Genomic DNA, 23,872 nt, shown 5'->3' with positions numbered 1-23,872 from the left:
TTTTTCGATATTTTCATTTTTTTAATGTCTTGATTAAACTATACAAGTACCAAAAAAAGATATCGTAAAACTCGAATTTAACTTGAAAATACGATTTTTAGAAAATAGCACGGTAACATAAGTGCATACGCACCTACTTTTTTAATTTTATTTTTTTCGATTTTAAATTCTTTTAAGTTGCAAACCTTTTCTCTCTTGAACACCGACGATTATGCAGTGTGTAGCAGCCACTCTCATTTTACCCTTAAGTCTCAATGGTTATTCTGATATAATTCAGGACCTATTATTACTACTGCACCAGAAAGAGGTTTGTGCGAACACTGCAAGAAACTATTTCACTGCCGATTTCGATTAAACCAGAGGACGGCTGCTTTCCCAATCAGGATTCCTTAACAATGGAATAAACTTCCGAGAGAGTTAATGTTAGATAATAGCCAGGAAACACCAAAGGTATGCTAATCACCGATTGTTGAATGTTATCATTAGTGTTGGGATGGTTAATCGGAATCGAGAATCGGAAAAATCAGAGATTTTGGAGGTATCGAAATCGGTATCGGAATTGGTATTGGAATCGGTATCGGAATCGGTATCAGAAAAATGTGTCTATTTTCCGATGCCCAAAACAATTCCTTTAATCATCTTTTTTTCATTTAATTTTCTTTAAAACAAAATCTTCCACTGCAAGTAGTAATAATAAATAATAAATATTTATTAATTTTAAACGACTCGTAAAGCCAAAAGGTATAAATCATCCCTCACAAGTGTGTTTTTTGCCATTGCTCCCAGGTCCACTCTAACCCGGAGTGGGAGTACCTGTTAGGGTTCCAACTATGGGTTAAATAGAAACCGACTTGAAAAAAAAAAAATATATTCTATTAAAAAATTTTTTTTCGAAATCACTGGATCCGGCATTAAGTAACCTGAAAAGGGTTGATATGCCGTAAAACAAAAACAACCAACCAACCAACATACTATACAAAAACAAACTACATTCACCGTTTTTTTTTTATTTTAATTGCCTTTTCCCGCCAAACAAAGCGCAGTGCCATTTTGATTTAGAGGGCTACTATCTCGGACATAAGTTTTAGGAGTACTATGTAGGGAGTTGAGCAGCAAGATGTCTGTTTACATTATACTTAAACTTCTGCATGTCAGTCGATGTTGATGAAGCCTCCATTTAGTCTCAAAAGAGAAAGGATACCCCCTGTAAGGGCAGCTGCACATGTAATTGTGCAGCAAGGGTTGCACAATAACTGACTACATCTCTCCTGAATCGGCACTGTTTGAGTCCAGTAGCAAGGAGAAGTCCAGGACGACTGGAAACAATGCCGAGATAAGCGGAGAGCACATACAGCACCTGGAAGTTCCAAACGGTCACCCATTTAGTAGTGGCCAGGTTCAACATTGCTTAACTTCGGTGATCCAGCAGGAAACGGTGTGTCAATGTGATTATGCATGTCAGTACAGTCAGGGAAACAGGAACCTGGAAGAGAATTCCAAAGTTTAGCAGTCCTAAGGAAGAAGCTATTAGAGTAGGGTATTTACGCTGAGGCGGGTACAAGGGCTTGTAGTTCATCGGAGCACCTACCATTAAAATACTGGTAAAACAGGAACAGTGAAATCCTTGGACCTTTATTATTCCTGATATTTATAAATGACTGCCCTGATAAAATTGTATTCAAAATGGATACATTTGCTGATGACAACACACTCAATAACAGATATAAGGGGTCAAAATGAATTTACACATATGAAAGGTAATGTCTGAAACCTTAGAGAATGACGTCCCGTCTGTATTTATTTCTTTTCTTTTCAGTTTTCTTATTTTGTTCTAGCTGTGGATAGGGCATCCTACCGGATGTCAGACATTCACTTGGTATCTCATATATTCCAACTGAGAGATCTTTTATAAGATTCTAACCGTCTCTTTAAGTGCAGTTGTTTGTATCTCTCTTGCACTTGGTTAACCAGGTATATTTACTAGGTAGTTTTTAAAATTCTATTTTTGTAAGTCCGGTTGCTACTATAATTACTGGAATGATGGAGATCTTCCCAAGATTCCAGTTTCTTTTCATGTCGTATTGCATTTCATTATCTTTTCCCTCTCAGCTTTAACTTAATAATCCAGGGTGAATTCATCCAGAAAGCCACACTAGTGGAACAATGACAATTCCTGACATCAACATCCGAAGAGGAATCTCCCAAGGCGAAAGATTTTCTCCTTTACTTTTTGGTCTGGCGATAGATCCGCTAAGTAAACTACTCAATAAAAATATATCTCATATCTGGGCTGGTGCACCTGCCACTAATCTCTTCCCTTTAGATAGAGTTCAAAAAAGAGTCTCTGTTGCAATATTTTTGAGATATAATGGGGGTAGATATTTAATTGCTGCCCACCACAACAATATTTGACACAAGGCCGGAAAGTGGGGATCCAAGCAGGCTCCCCTAAAGGAAGGGCACTCCTGCAATTGCAAAAATTGCCTGAGTAATCCTGTCGGAATTCCCCGTTCGAGGTGCCTCAGGTGACAAGCAATAAATTTGCCCCACCAGAAATCCTGGTGGCAAGGCCTGAGTATTACCCAGGCGGTGTACCTCAGTCCAACGTGTGCTGGGCCGGTTCCTGGCCCCTCACCTATCGGATTGAGTGTCAAGAACAAATCCTTGACAAGTACTCTACCGTCTCCCTGCAGCTGAAGCAGCATCCCCAATTATAATGAGGGTATGATCCCGCACAATCTGGAGATTCTATTTATAAATGATGCTGCTAGGAACTGACGAATCGAATTAATTCACGTTCTGCTACCAACCAATCAGAAACCAGAATTGCTCCATAAAAATGAAACCTTTTCTGTAGCAACTTCGCATATACTTTCTTCGTGTCAACACGGGAAGAATATTTTGCTCTGTGGATTTCAACTCAAGAACTGTCAACTGGATGGACTGGCTGTGAGAGGGAGTCCCAGTAGAGTTACAGCCTGGAAGCAGACAGTAGAGAGTGGAGTGTGTATCACATTCTGAGTTTGTCAATTGTATAATTAATTTGTTGAGTAGCCCTGAAAAGGGCTGTTTGGGTACTGCTACTGCTGCTGCCCCTGGTCCCTACGGTGACTAGGAACACCGACTTGATGAGAATTAAGTCAGGATGGGAGTGCTCCTAACTCCTGAGACGAGATAATATTTATTTCCGTCCCACAACAGGAAGAGCACTCTGGCCTAAGAAAATTTGCCTGGACAGCCCTGGTAGGGGTGCCTCAGACAGTAAGCAATAAACTTACTCTCCCAGAAAATCGGGAGGTAAGGTCGGGGATGATGGACCTCCTGGGACTAAACAGGACTTTGTAGCCTTCACTTAAGTCAATAGAGAAAAGGCCATTAAAAAATGGCCTATACTCTGTTGACTTTAGAAGGCTCACAAACCGAGATTATATTTATGTCCGTCCCACAACAGGAGGAATGTAACACACGCTCAGAAAAGTGGGAAAGATCAAGCCAGCACCCTTAAAGGAGTAGCACTCTGGTCTAACAAAAATTGCCCGAGCAGTCCCGTCGGTATTCCCCAATTAGAGCACCTCAAACAATAAGTAATAAACTTACTCCCCTTGAAAGTCAGGAGGCAAGGCCTGAGAGGGTCATCCTCCTAGGATTACACGGGACTTTGTAGTTGGAATCTCAGTCAACAGAGAAAAGGTCATTCAAAAAATGACCTATACTCTGTTGACTTTAGAAGGCTGGCGAGCTGAGATTATATGCATTTTGTATGATTAAACTATATAGGGAAAAAAACGTTAGGAAAAAAAATGTTGATGGACTCAGCTTTAATGTAATAAAAGATAATGGTAATGCTCTCAAGGATTGAACTCATTGTCCTTAGCTATTTAACTATGAATTAATTTATCGCCCCTGCTGATCAGAAAGTGATAAAAACTTTAAAAAAAAAAAAAAAAAAAAAACCCAAACAAACAAAAGAAACTTAAATTAACATATTAAACTTAGCACGTTTCTTGGCTTTAGTGTTTGAAGCTAACGGCTGTAGTTATTGACTATGCTACTTATGTCTCGTAGGGCCATCCGTAGCTGAAGAAAATCAAACGTCTGCGTCATCTTGTATGTGTTGTACAACTAAGTGATGTTCCAAATTTACAAGGAGAATAATGCAGAACAATAATATCAATTTTACTTATTGTAGGCTTGGATGTAAGTAATTTTATGTATTTTCATACGGCTTTTGCTCATTAGGATTGAGTGTATATGTTTAGCACGGGAAGTAATTTCATATTGCATGATTTAATTTGCCTATATTATTCGCTCTTACGTGACGGGTCAAACAAAAAGTACACGCATAAAAAAAAGAAAAAAAAATTATTTTATATTTTTGCCGTTTATATTAAAAAAAAAAAAACTATTAAAAGATACAGTATTCATTGTAATAATAGTAAAAAAAAAAATGAAATAAAATAAAAGATACCTTTTTTGCTAAAAATGTTCCTTAATTATTAGCAAACATCGAAAACTAAAAAAAAAAATCTTAATATTTTAAAATTGAATAAAAGGGGGGGTGCAAAGAAATTAATTTTAGAATATGAAATTAAAATTAATTACTAATTTAAAATAATTTCTTGCCTTCAACACCAATTAGTGTACGGTACTACGTTAAAATAAAAATCCAACATGTTTTTGTTGGTCATCATTTATTTGGTTAAGTTATGAAGGCGGAACCGATTTGTTTATTAAAAGAGGAAAATAATTCGTGTTTACTTTTTTAATTGTTTATGCGGTGAAACTGCTTCCGAATGTTTTATTTAGACGTAGTTATTTTATAGGTATTTTATTTTTAGACAATAATCGCGCTATTAAGAGTCTGTTGTACGAACTGTTGAAATATCTATTTCACTTTTAATTATTGGCCCTAAATTGTACTTTAACTTCTTGAAATTAAATTTTGCTTCTCGAAAAGTTTATAAATTTGGACTTTTAAGTTTTTAAATTGATGTGCGGTTGTTTGGGTGATAAAATTATAGACCAGTATGTTTTTATTTTATGTATTTAAATTTTTTTTTTTTTTTTTTTTTTTTTTTTTTTTCGTAGAAAAAACAAACAAGACTAGAACCTTTCTTCTACAGGATGGAACGATAAAGTTGTCGCCCTAAAGAAAACGGCACTACAGCTTTGTTTTAAAACTTTTATAGAACAAAAAATCATTTCAGGTAACTTGATTATGTAGTAGAGCTGACATCTATTCAATGTAGCCACCTTCAGCCTTAATCACCGCCTCGATACGGGTCCGGAACTGGGAGCATGCCTTTTCCACAAGCGGCTACTGGAGCTTGACGAATATTCGGCGGATGGCAGCGATCAGACTGGCTTTGGTGTTATTGGAGTCCAGCGGGTTCAGGTCCTGGGAGGAAGGGAATGAGAGAAAGGTACAAAGTTGTAGCACTTCTTCTGAAGCCAAGCCTGGATCTCAGCCAGGGTCTGCGAGCGGCCACCTAATTGCATCAGGGGATTACCTAGCTCCTCAGCACATCCAGGTACACTTTGGTGTGGACTTTCAAGCTGAATTCGAAGATTGTGAGGTGGCATGATATGGCTTTCACTTAAAACAACACCGAAGACCATAACCTTGGCCAGAAACTGTTTTCATCGCTCTTAGCACATTTCTGTTATTCGTGGCAATCTAGCAATGCATTTTGAGGGTGTGGGCAATGGTCCTGTTGTCATAACTTGGATCAGTAGAGAGCAGGAGTTGTACAGCGACGCATCTCCAATCTCGCTCGTTGAACATTGTGTCACTTTAAGGCTCCTATCGCTCTTGAGATTTGTACACAACTGGCCAACAAGTAGATGGTCTGCAGCAAAAACAAGAAAACCAGTTTTCATCAAACGGAAATGGAATCCTGTTGTCTTTAGGGCGACAATTTTATCATTCCACCCTCTAGTTGTATCCGATTGCGATTTACGGAATAAACGAATCAGTTTATTATCTGAAAGCTATTAACAACAACAAAAAAAAAAGCAGACTAAAATATATAAATTCAAAACGGTACTTAACCAGTTTACAACCCAATCTCTGATGTGAGGATTGTTTGTATTTCGTTAAAGAATTAGAGCTGAATGATATAAGCAAAGGTTGAAACAGTTTTATTTCGGAAAGTCAACGGCCGAAAGGGTTACATACGATTCTGGGCAATTCGCAGCAAACAATAACTGCAGTACTGTAACGCCGCTCCCTTCATTTAGTTGAATGTTTATAAGTCTTTGTATTGCAAGGGTGTTCTTATAATTCTGGCTGACTTAGTTCGAAGTGGGCCATATTTATTGTTTTCTGACAGTCTTGGTGATGTTGGGTTTAATGGTTTCAGCTCCAGCATCAGGGGGGGGGGTTGTGCCTGTGCGCATCTTGGTGTTCCTGGCAAAGTATTCACAACGTGCACATCCTTTCAATATCTTTGATGTTTACCCAATACATGCTTCCTTGGCATGTTTTCTCTATGCCTTAATGGGCTTGGTAAAGTTGGTATAAGATGTCTTCCCCCATGGAGGTTGGGATGAGTACCTGCTTGCCCTTGACCAGGATTCCAGATTCTACAGCAAGTTCATCACGGAAAGACCAATATGATGGGATCTCTGCAGCTAGTTAGCGGATATTATCTGTCCATCCATGGTATATGATCTTAATGAGATTCATGGTTGGATCCTTCTGTTTCAATTCGGAGCATTTTCTACTTTTCGAATATAAAGTTGATGGTTTGATTCTTATTGACTCCAGCATCTCTCATCTAGCTCAACTGAACCGACATCTTGCTGCCCAAATCCCAACATAGTGCCCCAGTAGTTGCTACCCCTGATAGTAGCCTCCTACACCAAAGTGGCAATGTGCCTTGTTTGGGGTGAAAATGTAATAAAATAAAAAAAACTGATTTGTTGTTCTCAGGATGGGCAATTGGCTTAGGGTGTTTGCAAGGAACATTTCGCTACCTGGTTTGTATATTACGCAATACAAGTAGTCTTCCTACTTCAGTAGAATTTGCTGTAGCTGGTGTGGTGCTACATGCAGTTGTTTTAACGCATATTGTAACCAGTGGTTTTTGGTCAGTGATGATGGAAAAATCTTTTCCGTAGAGGTAGGTGTGGTATTGTTGAACACCATGCACAATTGCTAACATTTCTCCTTCGATGAAAGGATGCTTTTTTTAGTGGCTCCACTCCATATATGACAACAGTACTCCATCTTAGGCCATATTTTACTCGTTAGATAAAAGATCATGAAAATTTATCCAACAGTTTTGTTTTTATACATATTGAGCTACCAAATCCCTCATTAATAGCATTTGCTGACTAGGCTTTACAAGGCAATGATTCGTCCCCATTTGAAATATGGATCGTTGGTGTTTGCCATAGTTGGCAAGGTGTTCTCGGAGTCTCTTGAACATCTACAGCGTTGCGCCATCAGATGCATACTACATATTCCCTGCTGCAACCCTGTTCCCTCTGGAGTATGTGATCTGCTTGGATTAGATCTGCTGTTTACTTGCCCGTTGCTTCTATTGCCTACAGATTGTTTCATGGTTCTTGCCTCACCGCAATGTTTAGCATCCTGTGCTGCAGCCGAGTAGACCAAACCTGCAACGATATACATTCACATTAGACCCTTTACATAATCAAACTGGTGTTTGTTCAGAGATGTACCGACAATCTCCTTTCACATTGTCTTCTGCAATCCTGAACGTGCTGCCTCAGAATGTGTAAATGGACATGATGTATGACTGTCACATTTTCAAAGTTATCGTGATGTTCCTAGGTTTTATGCATTCCCTAATTAGCGTAATAGCTTCTGTCTATTGCTAATGGTTTTTATGACCATGGTTTCATAAAAAAGAAAAGATATATACATTCACATTAGACCCTTTACATAATCAAACTGGTGTTTGTTCAGAGATGTACCGACAATCTCCTTTCACATTGTCTTCTGCAATCCTGAACGTGCTGCCTCAGAATGTGTAAATGGACATGATGTATGACTGTCACATTTTCAAAGTTATCGTGATGTTCCTAGGTTTTATGCATTCCCTAATTAGCGTAATAGCTTCTGTCTATTGCTAATGGTTTTTATGACCATGGTTTCATAAAAAAGAAAAGAAATTCAACTTTAGTTGTATGCGTAATATCACTGCATTTATCATGATACTCAAGGGAAATAATTTTTTTTTTTTTTTTTTTTTTTTTTTACAACAAAGATTTCTTTCTCTTAGAAAAGTTTTAATTATCTCCCTTGACTTTCATAATCATCCCTATAATGGTGGTGATATTTAGCATAGGGCTAAAACTACTAGATAAATTTCTATAATTTTTAGTGAACAGTATTTCTTTTCCCTCACTAGCAAGTACATCATAAAAGTATCTTGCTATTTTTATTCATTTTTTTTTTTCCTATTAATTTTTTTTCCTTTTTAAAAATCTTTTTAAAGTTTTTTATTCATTTTCTTTTTACTTCATTGTTTTTCATTTTTTTTTTTTTTTTATTCATTAATGTGAAAAAAGAAAAAAAATTTTTTTTTTTTTTTCTTTTTCGTATTTAATCTAGTTGCAATCATGGAGAATCGCCAATCAAAGTTCTATTAATTTAAAAAGTGAATTTCAAATTTACCTTTAGACTAAAACTCGATTTTAAATCATTCTCAACAATAAATTCTTTTCAAAATATGCATAAAAAAGCTAAATGAAATGGGTGAGATGCTCCAGCAATTTCCATATGCATTTAAAAATTACAACTTTGGTTCAAATCTTTTCTGCCTTTTAAAGATGTACTTTCAAATAACAATGTATTATGGATAAAGTAACCGTGGGAAAGCATATGAAGTTCTGGTTCAACTAGAGCCGATAATCACTAGAAAAATGGGTAATTTCACCAATTTTGATGACAATAAAAGTATGGTGTAGGACATTAATTATTCTCATTCAATCCTAGGCAATGTCGGGTTTCCCTACAAGTATAAATATTTACATAAAACTAAATCCTTGACCTGCAAGACTGGAAACATAGGTGGAAAATAAGATGTAGTCTCGACTGGATTAATCAGACTGCTTTTGAATTTGAATTTTGCGTACAACTGTATTTGCCTTTAAAATTTGGTGTTAATTTACACATCTTCCTACATGTTACACATGAGAAAATGTTTGGCCTTGGAGGCAAGGTAGACAGTGACCATGACCTAGCATGAGACTTTAAATGATTGAAATAGTCAACCTTTGATAGAAGAATGTAAATTATATTTGTCACGCTTCCAGCTCTGGGTGCCTTCCTTTAAACTTGTTCTGCCAGCCTTTGTTTAATCTATGCTTCAGTCTTTCATGCTCTGTGGTTGTTTACAATGATTACACAATCAGTATGTGTGTGGGTCTGCATTATATATATATATATATATATATATATATATATATATATAACTAAAACCTCTGGCCTTGATGGAGGGAGGCTAAAACTTGCTATGGTTTCAAATGATCTGAAATAACAGCAAGGGAAGACTTGATTCCCAATATTTCTCATGTTATATCTCCCCTCTTCTGGAAATAGAGTACAATTATGAATATCTTGAATGTCAAATAATTTTTATACACTGTGAAATTTACTCCTTGTATGGAAACCAAAGAGGGGAGATATATAATGAGAAATATTTGGAATCAAGTCTTCCATTTTTATTACAGATCATTTGAAATCATAGCAAGTTTTAGCTCCCCCCCCTCCTCAAGGCCAGAGGTTTGGGGGGGGGGGATATAGAGATATCTATACTCGTAGCCAAATTGAATATTGAAATGCTCATATCTTTGGTTCTATAGGGCTAAAGTACATGAACATTTGTAGCTTTTTGGGAGATTATAATACTATTCTATGGTTCAAATTTTATTACAAAAATTGGTAAAAAATGAACCTATATTTTCAAACCAATAAAATATGCCCAAATTTGCTCACATTTGTATATATAGTGTCCTAGAGGACCAGCTTTAGTTTTGCCACTTCTGTTGTCTCTCCTGTGGCCTTGCCAGGCCACTAATATATATGGTATAATCATGTTTACACCGGTTCTTGTCAGATCACTGAAGTTAAGCATGGTTGAGCGTAGCTAATATCAGATAAGTGACTATTTGAGAATTCTAGGCGCTGTATTTGCTCTCTGCTTATTTCGGCAATGTTTCCAGTCGTCCTGAACCTCCACTTGCCACTGGTATTTAACAACACTGACTTGGGAGAGGTGTGGTTGGAGATTACAAATCTTTCCACACACACGGGAACCATCACAGTGGGTATCCATAGTCTGTCAAGACTGATGGAAGTGTGTGTGCCTGTCTCTACCAAACTTCTGTCAATTTTTGGTCTACAAACATGAAACTTCAAATATAGAGGATCTGAACCTGTGGAACAAATGAAATTTAGTTTTTAGCTGGTAAAAATAGCTGCTAAGGGGTAAAAATTGAAAAAAAATTGAAACTTGGCAGACATAAGTCAACTAAATGTGTTACTTCTACACATGCGCAAATATACATTTATAACTTTATTTGTCCCCTGACAAAAGGTGGTTGGACCTGTAAGTTCACCCTTGTCCGTTCATCTGTTCACGCTTTTCTCAATAACTATGCCTTGAATTTAAAAAAAAATTTTGCACAAACATTAAACATGCTATAAGTAAAAAAAGTAACAGAACGGATTTTCCAGGAAAACTCCGGTTGCCACCCTAGGGGTGCCTTTCGGGTTAAAATGGCTAAAATTGATACTTTTGTGCTTATTAAAAAAAAAATTGATGCTTTGGATTTTTATAAAACTTTCTGAAAAGTTGTAACTAACTGATTTCTATATAATTTTGTTTGTCTATACTTCGCGATAATTCTTGGATGTGTCCCAGGGCTCTTTTACGGCTAATAAAAACACTCCATTTTTGGGACTATTTTATTAATTCGTCAAATCTTTCTCTAGGTAAATTAATTGTATCATTTGAAATTTGCAAACACTGCTTGAGTGTAAGTCTCTTCATGATGAATTGCCAAACCAAGCTGAACTTAAAATAACCAACTGCTGCCAAATCTGCAGTTAACGAAAATAGCTGTCAACTTAAAGTTTGTTACTTCTAAAAAAAAAAAAAATTACCATTGCTCCCAGGTCCACTCTGACCCGGAATGGTAGTACCTGTTAGGGTTCCAACTAGGGGTTGAATAGAAACCGACTTGAAAATGACAAATATATTCTATTAAAAAAATTTTCTTCAAAATCTTTGTATTCGGCATTAAATAACCTGAAAAGGGTTGATATGCCGTAAAATAACCAACCAATCTACAAAAAAAAAAAAAAAACACCCTGTATATTTAATATATATTGTAACAAATTTTGAATTTATTTTTTTCAGAAACTCCCATTTCTTTGGTTGGAAACATTGAAATAATGTGACCCATATTGTTTGACTGCTTGGGTCAAGAAAAGATTGCAGGACCCTTACTTTTGAGGATTTATTTCTGTTTGGTAAATAAACTTGCTAAATTTTGAAAGCATGAAATTAATTCGGTTTCTAATTGTTTCAAAGTTGATAATAAATTTATAAATCAATTTTTATTGTAACCCATGCCTAATATGTTATAATGATTTCTCCATATATCTATACGTGAGAATGTGTGAATGAGGACACTTCTCAACCTATATACTCAATGAATTTTTGCTCTACATACTTGAAATTTGGTATATAGGATATTCAGACACGTGGAAAACTTTTTAATCAGTTTTCATCCAGAAAAAAGTGCTGCTAAAGGGTCGAAATTGAAAATTGGTACATGAGTCATTGGAGTTTTATCTGTTTGCTAACTGTTTCACAGATGTGCATGCATGAATAGTTCACATTGCAGGAGATTACTTATGTTAAAAATAAGTAGTTTGAAAACCTTAAATTTTGTGTCATGCTGGTCTAATGGTTATCATACTCGACTCGCTGTCTTTAGGTTTTGGTTTCAATCTCAACCCAAGTTTTTTTTTTTTAACCGTTTAGACCAAACATAATACTCGCATGAACATGTCTCAGTTTCTGTATCATTTAAAATATAATATTTATGCATATTTTATGACTGGGCAATGCCAGGCAGCCTGCTAGTATATATATATATATATATATATATATATAAGCGAAAATGTGTTAGTGTGTGCACTTTTTGTGTATGTCCGCCAAAAACTCACTCATATCAGGCAATTGCTATTCAATTTAGACAATCTCCAGCCAAAGTTGGGTAAACAAACCCAATAAACTGCCTCGCAGTAAAAGTTAACTGCACGATTTTTATTTGACCTCATTAAATTTGCGCACCTGTCAATTCAGTTTTTTAAATAAATTCAAACGTTTTTCTGTTACTCGCTCGGCCAGCAAGGGAGAGTAACGTGTCAGGTTTTTTTCACTTTATTTTCCACCTTCACCTCAAGGCCTATCTATGGTCCGATCCTTACCTTTTTTTTTTTTCATCTACCCCCCCCCCCCCCCAACACATACACCTACAAACACCCGGGCAACACCGGGCATCTCATTAGTATACAATAAAAGAGAAACTTAATTTTCCCATGTAGTTTTCTAGAAAATGTTTATTCTGTCTTTTAATTCTAATTTAATTTTTTTCTCATAAACCTCTTCAACTTAAATTTTTTTTTTTTTTCTTCCTTCTTTTTACTAGGTGCCAGAATTTCAATCACGACTGAGCATTTTCCCCCCAAGGAAAGAATATAACAACCAGTAGCAATTTTGCTCTTAAAAAAAACAAAAACTTGACGTCTATGCGAAAAGAACCCTTGATGACTCTTATCCCTACCACAAAATTTCATCCCAAAAAATGAACCCTCCTCACCATGGCTATGGCATACAAAACAGTCGTAATGACGGTGACCAGTGTAGTAATCCTCATCTGAGCGCGTATCAATATAACAATAGCTACAACCTGAGAGAGAGTCAGAGGGAGTACAATCGTCGTTGTGCTGCATACGAAGACAATACCACTGATCGACATTATTACAACACCAACAGCCATGGTTACAGCAAAACACATAGCGGCAAATACAGCAGTTACGACGGACGGAATTTTAACAGCTATTATAACAGTGTCATATTAAGTAGCAGCTGTGAGGACGTTTCTCGGATCGGCACAGGTGCATCGATGTCGCCAAGGTGTAAATATTCCATCCGACTTAAGCTGAAAGTAGTCGAGTACGCTCAAAAGTTTTCAATTCACAAAACTGCTCGGCAATTTCGAATCGACCGTAAAACTGTCCGTGATTGGCGCGGCCAGGAAGTCCAGCTGCGGTTGAAGCTTAAGCTTGAAAAAGTGGACGATGAAGTTTTGGTGTTTTATCGGCTGCAACAAGAAAAAAAGCTGCCTGTCTCTCGGGAAGATTTAAAAATGAAGGCCACTGAAGTTTTCCGGCAGATGGTCCAGGAAGGCGTTGCCTTGGCCGATGAATTTGAAGCGAATGATGATTGGGTGACCAAGTTTGTGAAACGATATAAATTGAATGTTGACCAAACGACAGATGTATTACCTGACCAAAAAGCACCTGTCGAATATGTTGACGAGTTTCTGGATTATCTTATAGATAAGCAAAAATTACCTGTGCCTTGCCCAACGGCAACAACAGCACCCACAAAAGACTCCAACATAACGAAAGACAAAGACCAATATAAAATTGAAAATTTAAAATGAGAACCATTCTTTTATTTGGAACTTCGGTGCTTATGCACTTATCTTACTGTGCTATTTTTTTTTAAAATAGTATTTCCAAGTTAAATTCAAGTTTTCCCATATCATTTTTATTAAATTGTTAGGAGAAGGTACAGAATAATTACAAAGTACCCTCCCCTCACCATGTTAAGAATAAATAACATTATTTTAGCACGGTAACATAAGTGCATAAGTACTGGAATTTCTTTACTATCAGCCTGCCAGGAAAAAAATTTATTATTACATTTTCAAATCGTCCCAGTTTTGACATGGTTACTCCAATAGTCATAAACTCCCAAAGAATCTTACTGCACTCTGATGAGTAAAAAATGTTTTGTTATTTATTTTTTATTTATTTATTCATATTTTTTTTTTTAAGGTGAGGATTGATAATTTGGATTATTTGGACTACTCATTTTAAATGTTATTCACACAACGTTTCAGCCGATGTAACTTCCAACTTTTTTGTCGAACTTGCAAATCTGTATAGAATTTAAAATAGAACCCCTTATTTAATCCACGAGGGTAGATTGTTCTCATTCTGTTAGCCAAGTACAAGTTTTGTATAATTCTTAATTGTGTCCTTAGTATTGCTTCTACTAAGGATTAAAACTGATTATTACTTGGTATTTCATGCAAGATTTCTCCATAGGGAACCGTGGCGTAACGGATTAAAGTCTTAAATATAATCAGTTCTAAGTAATAGTCTTCTGGAGGTTGAAGGTTCAGTGCTTATCAGATTGGCACTTATGGTGGCAATTAAAAGTAAGGAAAATACAGAAGTCTGCATGATGTACGTATCAGTCAAAAAAACAGATAAAATATTCCAAAAATTAGATAAGTTTTTTTTTTTTTTAATTTTTGTTTTATTAGTCAAGAAAATCAAATTTGACTTTGTGTCCATAAGGTGGAGGTAGCAGTGATGGTAAAATCAAGGACAGACAACCGATTTTCGTTTGATATTTTTCTTTTTTTTTTTTTTTTTTTTTTTTTTTTTTATATATTGTCAGAAAAACAACTGAAACTTTTGATTTTAAAATCAAACAATGATTTATTAGCATAATATTTTTTTCTTTTTTTTTTTTTTTCAGAAAATAAAATTTTCAAATTATGGATTTTTTTTTTTTTTTATGGCTTTGGCTTTCTACTTATTGATAAATTTGTTCCCCCCCCCCCCAAAAAAAAGAAAAAAACTACTTGATCATTTATTTTTAGAATGTATCTTTGTACCTTTATTCCGTGATGAGTATTTACATGAGAAAAGTAGAAATGAGTAAATTTTGGTAAACTTTTTTCGCAAAACAAAAAAAACCTACTTGGTGAAGTTTTGATAAAGTTTTTTTAGAATATACCATTTTCAAGTAGGTACACAAAAATTTTTCATTTTTGTTTATCATAAGTTTCCATCTGAATAAACACCGGAGGTTCAATTTTCAGTAAGAGTGATATTAAGAATTATATAAGACTTCTATCCTGTCATGGCTGACAGAACAAGAACAATTTTCCCTGTAGATTAAATAATGGATTTAGTTGAAATTCTGTAGAGATTCCAGAGTTTAACAAGATGCACCGGAAACCATTTACATCAACCGAAATGCCAAGATAAGACTAGTAATTTGAAAAATGCAAAGAAACAAAATTTATTTCATTTTAGTATTAAATTTTGAATACATAATATTACGGAATTATCTGCTGTTTTTTTTTTTTTGTTTTTTTTTGTTTTTTGTCTGTAATTAGCAATTAGTTTTTCAGCTAACATTCTTAATTTCCGGCATAACACTACCGTAAGCAGTGTCAAGGCAGATCCTTCACTTTTATTATTCTTCAGTATTTCTATTATGAAACAATTTATTGAAATAAAATATAAGAAAAGGACATTATTGAAAAGTATACAATAAAAATTAACAAAATTATAAAAAGATAAAAGTAACACAATTAGTCTTTATTTGCACTTTTAATAACAAAATGTTAAGATAAAAAGGGTTTTCTTTTATTTGAAATTTTCTAAGAAATACGTTTATGAATTTATAAGAAATCTTTTTTTTTTTTTTTTTTTTTTTTTTTTTTAAGTAAAATAAGACCAAAAACTTTTCAATGATTATTAAAGAAAAGAAAGATCAGAAAAGCTTAAAAAAAAAAAAAAAATTTAGCAAAAAATAATAACAAAAGTACATGCACAAGGGGGATAGAGGTATGAGAAAAGTGAAGGAACTGATTTGCCTTGTCGCCACTTCCGGTAGTGCTATGCCGGAAATTAGGAAGTATGTTAGCTGACTATAACCGGTTATTGCAACGCAAAACTGCAATTTTAATAATTTCTCTTTAGTTTATCAATTGCAACATTATAATTAATCATCAAAACAGGTGAGATGTTAGGATGAGTTGTATATTACTTTTATGAGATGAATAGAACGATGTAAACAAAAAATCAGAAAAAATGCTTGAAGAAAAATTGTTTTATAAGAAAGGAAAAACCATTTGTGCTCAATAAAAAAAGAGGTGCTTAGTTAGAATTACAGTTAAAAACAAAAATACAAAACAATCTTTATGATGTATGTACTCATCAGAAACAGTTGTTATATTCTAAGAAACCACGTACATTGATAAAGTTTTTTCCAAAAATTCAAGAGTGATAATTCAGTTCGACTACAGATTTTGTTTTTACTTCAAAAGAATTAAATTGCTAAAAATAGTAAAATTTGATTCTCTTTAAAAAAAAAATAAATAAAAAATAAATAAAATAAAAATTAAAAAAATTGATCCACTTATGATTTTTGGTATATGACATCAATGAGTACATACATCATAAAGAATTTTTTATTTTTATTTTATTTAAGTGTAATTTTAAATGAGCACCAACAAAATGCCAAAGTGTGTGTGCGCGCACGTGCGCATAGTAGAAAAATCTTATTGAAAATTAAAACATTAAAAACCTGCAGGTTTTATATTTAAATTGTTTGCAGTAAAATATAGAATTCTTAAAAAAAAATTCAAAAACACAAAAATTCTTATTTGAACAAGTAATATACAACATTTACAGATTTTCCTTAATCCATGGATTTTCAATGTAAGGCTCATCTTTTCAGAGGAAATGTCTTTAACAAAATATTATGGTTTAACATAATATTTTTTTTTTTTTTTTTTTTATAGCACATACATTGAAAAAAAAAAAATGATGCTTATCCATAATGAAAATTTTTCTAAAGACATTTCCTCTGAAAAGACGAGCCTTACATCGAAAATCCATAGATTAAGAAAAGAACTTTGAATGTTGTGTATCACTTTTTCAAATAAAAAAAAAAAAAAAAAAAAAAAAAATCTATATTTTACTGCAAAAAATTTAAATACAATTTTTACTTTGCTCAATTTTATAAATTGAGCTATTTTATTTGGCTGGGATTGTCTTGTATAAAAATATTTCCGCCCAAAAATATTTTGTAAGACTGTGAACCACAAGATTAATTAATCTGTAATTATACTCATCTCATTGTTCAGATATATGGTGGAGGAGGGGTGTATAAGATTAGTAGACCATGGCAGAAACCATCATTTTCATGCAACAAGCAGATGGCATGTGTGTTTTAACTACATTCCATCATACCATGACAAATTAACAGTCACACATGCTATCCACTCCTGTGAAACCAATAGTTTCTACCCTGGTCTGATTTTTATTATATATATATATATATATATATATATATGAGAAAGAAAATTAAAACTAAGTTGAACTTTACAATTAAAATTTATTGTTCAACTGAATATTCCAAAAAATAAATTTATAAAGTCCTTATTCTGCTATTCTTGTTATTCTTCTCATCAGAGGACATAAAGAAATCAGCAAATTATATTTGTAGCAATGCTAGAATTTGCTAGTTACGGCATTAAGTGAAACTGCAATTTATTGTAGTTATAAATTGACAAATAAAAAAAAGTGAAAAACTGTTGGATATGTAAAAACTATATATAAAAACAAACCGTGCATAATATTTCAGCTTGCATGATTTTCACTTTTTTATTTGGCAATTTATAACTACAATAAATTGCGATTTCACTTAGTGCCTTAACTAGAAAATCTCTTATCATAAGCTCTACTCTCTATTGCATATTGAGCTTTTTTAATTGGGTTGGGATTAAATTTTCTATATATAAATACTGTTATGTATATTAGTTTATTGCGTATGTCAGGTAAACACTACATCCCTTTGTTTTCATTAAATATATATATATATATATATATATATATACACTAACACAAATTCTAACACAGCAGGTCACAGGTGGTGAATTTTTTAATTTATTAAATGATACAATTTTTATAAATAAAATTGAATTTTAACAAAATCTGTAAAATAAATTCACTAAGAACAAGGATGTTAAGATAATGATCGGTTTTGTCGTTGAGTTTGAGTACAAACACCAATATGGTAAATAAAATGAGAACTGCTGGATACTGAAATATACCGATCTTCGAAGAGTTTGACTATTGGAGTGTCCAGTCACACTAGAAGTTGGACCAGTTTTAAAAATTTTATTTTTTTAATTTTTTTCCTGGTAATGTGATTTTTCAAGAATTATTTACTTTTGTTTTATTTTTTTATTTTATTTTTTCATTATTTGAAAAGTTTTAATCTTTTAACTGTTTGATGTGTTTATAACGATAAAAACAAATGGTCAATTCAAAGGGAATGAAAAATGACCACTTAAATATCAAACAAATAATGACATTTAAAACAATTTTCTTTTATTGCAAATGTATTATTTTTTTCCTTTGAAATAAATATTGCAATGGGTGGGGGTGAAGAGTATTTAAAATATTTGCTGAATTTTTTATTTAATTAAAAATAAATTCTGTCTATAGTAAATAGGTGAGTTTACATTTGTGCATATATGATATATTAAAATTTGGTATAATAAAAAAAAAAAAAAAAAAAATTGCAGCAGAAACATGTATGCACATGTGTAACATGGTTGTTAGATGTCAACACAGGGACCCACATGTTGTATGCGGACCGTCACAAGGAAATAATTCAACTTTTTAAATTTTTTTTCAACGAAACAACAAACATTTATTTACAGGTATCAGGTTGGCAAAGTTCTTGTGGTTTTAATTTTTAAATTCAGATGAACATATCTCGGCTCAAACAATTTATTGATCGAAATAAGCACCATCAGAATCAACACATTTTTGCCAACGCAAGACAAGTGAATTTATGCCAGCAACATAAAAAATCTTGCGTACTGGTGACGAAGTCGCTGAAGGTGTTTTTCATATCATTTAGGTTTTAGAAGCATTTTTCACACAAAGTTATTGAGATGGAAAAGTGATCTTTAGGCAAAAGGTCTGGAGAGTATGGTGGATGAGGCAGTTTTGTTCAACTTCAACAAGGTTGGTTTAGTAACGTGCAGTTGGGCATTTTTATTGATTAATGCTTGTTGTTATCAAAGTTTCTGATGCATTTCATCCATTGTTTTGTTTTGACAGTACTTATCTGCCATAATGGTTTCGCCTGCATTAAAAAAAGAAAATCTATGAAGACCACCAGTCAGCCAGCATGACCTTTAAGTGCAACTCTGGCTTTGGGAAGTGTTGTGGAGCTTCATCAGCATCTAAACACTGAACTGAGCATCAAAAATAAAAACAAACTATTCATTGCAAGTCACAACCCAGTTGAGAAACCGGCCCTTGTTCCATAAATAAAGGGAAGATAGTGCTTTATAACAGCAATTCTTTTGGTTGTTATTCGTGAGGAACTTATTTGTGAAGTTTTTTTTTTTGTTTTTTTTTTCCAATCTCTCTCAAGTAGTTGGAAATCATATACTATTTCAGCAGCCTTTTGGCCTAGCTTGAAATAAGAAAATTGGGTGAATTTGCTTTTTTTCCATTCTGAAAAGACATAATTGTTTTAAAACGATTGTAATTTAAACAATTAGAGCGAAAAAACGGTCTTTAAATGATATATAAAGTAAAGGTATTATAATGAAAACTTATTTGAAAATACATCATTTGAAATCAAAATTAAAAATTCCACAAGAACTTTCTTTTCAACCTAATAATTTCCAGACTAGCGCTTTGTCTCTTGTTCAAAAATCTTCTCATACTCCAATATGCTTAACAAGACATGTTGAACACATGTGACTGTCTTTGTCTGACCATGTTTAGGATGCGTCTTTCTCTGTCACTCTTGGCTCACGTATGTAACAAGTCTCTTTCTCTATCCTTCTCTAATATCAAAAGTCCATGTTTTTCTCTTTTCTTTTTAATTTTTTTCTTTCCTTCTTCCTCGCCGTGACATTACCTCACACACAGCTCTGTCATTTGCATACTTTGGCTGTTGTCGCTGCTGCCATATGCGTATCCGCACTCTTTTACGCATATGTTGCCAATGTTTGTATAAATAAATACACTATGTATCTGAGGGGAATTAAAACTTACAAAATTTATTATTATTAAAAAAAAAAAAAAAAAAAATATCGAATATTATATACAAACAATTATTTTTCTCATTTCATGGAGTTTAAAAAATTAGACTTGTTCTTTTTTTTTTTTTGTTTTATTTCTGCAGAGGAAAATAACTCGCAAGATATAAACATCTAAGTTGGTGTAGCTAACTAGAAATTCTATAATTTCATTTTGCTAATTTTTTTCCTCAAAGAAAAAAAAATACGCCGAATTTTTGAAACTCCATGGAACAAGAAAATGATCTTTTGTATTTTGTATTCCTTGTTTTTTGAATTGTAAATTTTAATTTGTATAGTTTAATTCCCTTCATATGTTGAGACTCAAAATTGAGCTTTTTATTTTATTTATCTTTCACAAGATTAAATTGGGATTCCTTTTTTGGTATTGTAGCGAAAATTGAAATATTGAATTTCAGATGAAACCAATGGTATCTACTGGATTGTCAAATCACAGAAATGAACATATCCCAAAAATATTATGAAAATTATAGTCTTGCAACACCGATCTCTTCAACCACCAGCACTTTCTTTTTTTTTTTTTTTTTTTTTTTTTTTTTTTAAATCCAAACAAAATCATGAAAGGAAACTTTATAATTCTGCTGGCATTTTTTTTTTCTCCTTGGCGACCAACAGATAACTCTGTGTGTTTATGTGTAGCACACCAAGTTGTTCATTTATACTACACCTGCTGGTGGTAGTCTATTTAGAGATTATATTTTACTAGCAAAAGTACCCATCGTTGACTGGGTTCAAAAACAGCCTACAGAAAATGGATTCTGATTTATGAAACTATGATAGGTTATGAAAAGGAAGGGTTGTAAAGAGATAGCTTCGAATTTGGGGGTATCAAAACCAAAGCAAAATATGATGAAAGTAAAAATAAAATAGATAAAACCCCATAATTTATTATACCATATCTGTTCACACTGAAACACTTATCATAATATTCTGTGGATCTATATTAAAAAACCTTGTTAAACTTTGTGACATATTTCCATTCTATGGTCAGGCGCGAATGAACACCCCACAATTTTATTGTACCATCCCTATTTAAGTTAAAACATACTTATCAAAGTATTATTATGTACATCTATATCAAAAACACTTGTAAACATTTTTTTTAATTTTTTATTTCCATACTTTATGAACCAGGTGCGTACGCAGACCCCACAAGTTTAACGAATCATCATTATGCCAGATCAAACATACCCATTCCTGTGTCTCGATACATCTATCATTATATGTGATCAGTTTTCTATAATAGTCAACCATATAGGAGCCTATTCGTGACCAGACACGCACACAGACGTTCAGCTTTATATTATAGATTTTGTTTAAACTAAACTCTAGTTTCCAAATGGCAAGTACGGTTATTAGTCACTTACATGTAATGCTTTATTTAGTTTCTATCAATCTCTGATGGTTTAGAGACATGGGATGTGTATGATTAGTGGATTAGAGATGTGTTGGTATGTGTATGGTAATAAGTATACTGATGAGTTAGTAAACTGAAATTGAATTTGTTTCTGAAGTTTTAAGATCAGGATTCAAATTATCTATATACTAGCATTTCAGCCCGGCGTTGCCCGGGTGTTTGGATGTGTATGTTGAGCAATAAAAAAAAAATGGTAGTAGAAAGGCAGGCTCGAATCCATACTGCAAAGGAGGAAAAGAACGGGGTAAAACCCAACGTTCATGCTGTTATGACCATCGCCAAACCGGAAGCAACAGTTTTTAAAATTAAGGCTAGACAATCTAAAGGAGAGGATAACTTAAAAAATATCGGCAAAAAAAGTGACTCCCCCCCCCCCTGTAGAAGTGTAGTGCCTAGTTGAAGGGGAAGATATTAATGTTTTTAGTCAATTTTTTGATATTTGTTGTATGAAAGGTCCAACTTTAAAACAATACTGATCTTGTTAAAATCCGTCGCCTCTATTGAAAGTTTAAGGCAGACATGCAAACATACATGCATACATTTATATATTGGTAACTAAAAATTTTCAACCCAAACTGATGAAAAAGCTTGCCCTATCTCTGAATACCCTTTACGTAAAATTTCAAATATTTAGACCAGAAATTGTCTGAGTAATTTGGAAGAGACCGCAGAGGTCAATTTTTTAAAAACTTTGACTCCTATTATGACCCCTTAAAATTTATTGTTTTGGGTTCAAATCAAGTTATTAAGTTAGATCCATGTCCAAGGAACTTATATCTAAAATTTCAAGTGTTAGACCCAAAATTGTCGGAATTCGGTAGAGTTCTCAAAGGTCAAATCGTTGAACTTTGACCCCTTAATCGCCAAATTTCTGGCCAAAAACCGATCACATCGATTTTCCCAAATCTCAGTACCCTGTATATCAAATTTCGAGTCTGTAGATTAAAAATTGACAGAGTTATTGCGTAGGGAAATGTTCACAGACACAGACATGTTCACTTTTATAAATATATAGATTAATATGATAGCGTGTGTGTTATTTTCTGTGTCACGCTTACATCTGGGTTGTTTAATTGTTATGTACTTCTATTAAATAATTTTAACAAAAATGCCTCATAAGTTTTGGTTTCGATTTCGATTATAGCTAATAGCACTCCAATAATCTATTTTTTTTATAAATAATTTTATCAAGAATTCTTCATAAGTCTTAGGTTCAGTTTCGATTTTAGCTGAAGGAACTAAAGTTATGTAAGTTTGGGATTCAGTTTCGATTCAAGCTGATGAACCCAAGTCATACAGATTTATTTTTTATTTCTGAAATCGCAACTTTATAATATATAAAAATCGATAGAACATTAACTCTATAATAATATATATGAAATCTGCAAAAAATTAAAATATCATATTTAAGCGGTTTTTACGACCTGGCTACGCTGAGCTTAAATAAATACTTTTGCAGTTTTAACAAAATAGCCACAATATCGATCGCCTGTGGAATTGTCTTCCGTTTTCCGGCTGACTACAATATGGTTGTCTTCAAGTCTAACGTAAACAAGTTCTTGATAAGCCGTTCCATATAAGTTAACAAATTTACCAAATTGATTACTATATTGTCCAATTTCTACTGTACACTCTTTAACCCTTATCCTTGAGTGGCCTCTTGGCCTTGATAATGTGATGCCTGTGTAAAAAAAAAAAAAAAAAAAATCAGAGCGTAGTGTCTCCATTTATGCTGAATATCTACAAAATGCCAACATCAATACATTACATATAAATCAGTCCGCTGTGAATTTCCACAGGTCTCGCTAGTTTGGATTAATCAAATTACTGTTCTCATCTTCAGTGTTATTTGCACAATATTTTTGTTAATGTAACCTACAACCTTCTTCAAGTGTATCTTGTCAAACTCTATTCTGCACGAAATTTCTGGATCAAATTCAGAATTGAACTTTCAACCTCCAGAAGTGTAACATTTACGTTACACTTCTGGAGGTTGAAAGTTCAATTCTCAGTGCAGTATTAAAAATAGTGTCTATAATAGTTGTTATCCCCCTTTGTAATAAGTTATGTCCCTTTATTAGAACTCTTCTTTCTTCACTGAAGCCTTGCCAAAAGGAGAAAACAAGCTTTACCACGCTGCACGCCCACCGAGAGTAAGAAGAAGGCCTGTTAACTGAAAAATGTCTGCAGGCAATGTAGATAAGATTTGTCAGACTGTTAGTACTATATGAGGGCCATTTG

General features: G+C 33.6%; 1 protein-coding gene across 2 annotated transcripts; it reads left to right on the top strand.

The window, feature by feature from the left end:
* Positions 1–4,077: 4,077 nt before the first annotated feature.
* Positions 4,078–14,730, top strand: LOC145242580 (uncharacterized). Of its 2 annotated transcripts, XM_080105673.1 has the most exons (3): positions 4,078–4,197; positions 11,397–11,509; positions 12,697–14,074. In XM_080105673.1, exon 3 carries the CDS (start codon positions 12,853–12,855, stop codon positions 13,714–13,716), a length of 864 nt encoding a protein of 287 aa, XP_079961799.1. In that variant the 5' UTR covers positions 4,078–4,197; positions 11,397–11,509; positions 12,697–12,852; the 3' UTR covers positions 13,717–14,074. The 2 variants fall into 2 exon arrangements, with proteins under 2 accessions (XP_079961799.1, XP_079961800.1); XM_080105674.1 differs by lacking the exon at positions 11,397–11,509 and having other exon boundaries at positions 4,099–4,197; positions 12,697–14,730.
* The last annotated feature ends 9,142 nt before the right edge of the window (positions 14,731–23,872 follow it).

This window comes from Euprymna scolopes, chromosome 21 (assembly GCF_053919585.1).
Source record: "Euprymna scolopes isolate OS-2025 chromosome 21, ASM5391958v1, whole genome shotgun sequence".
In the NCBI taxonomy this organism is placed as follows: Eukaryota; Metazoa; Mollusca; class Cephalopoda; order Sepiida; family Sepiolidae; genus Euprymna; species Euprymna scolopes.
The sequence above is the reverse complement of the archived record's forward strand: the minus strand, read 5'-3'. Positions and strand labels throughout refer to the sequence as shown.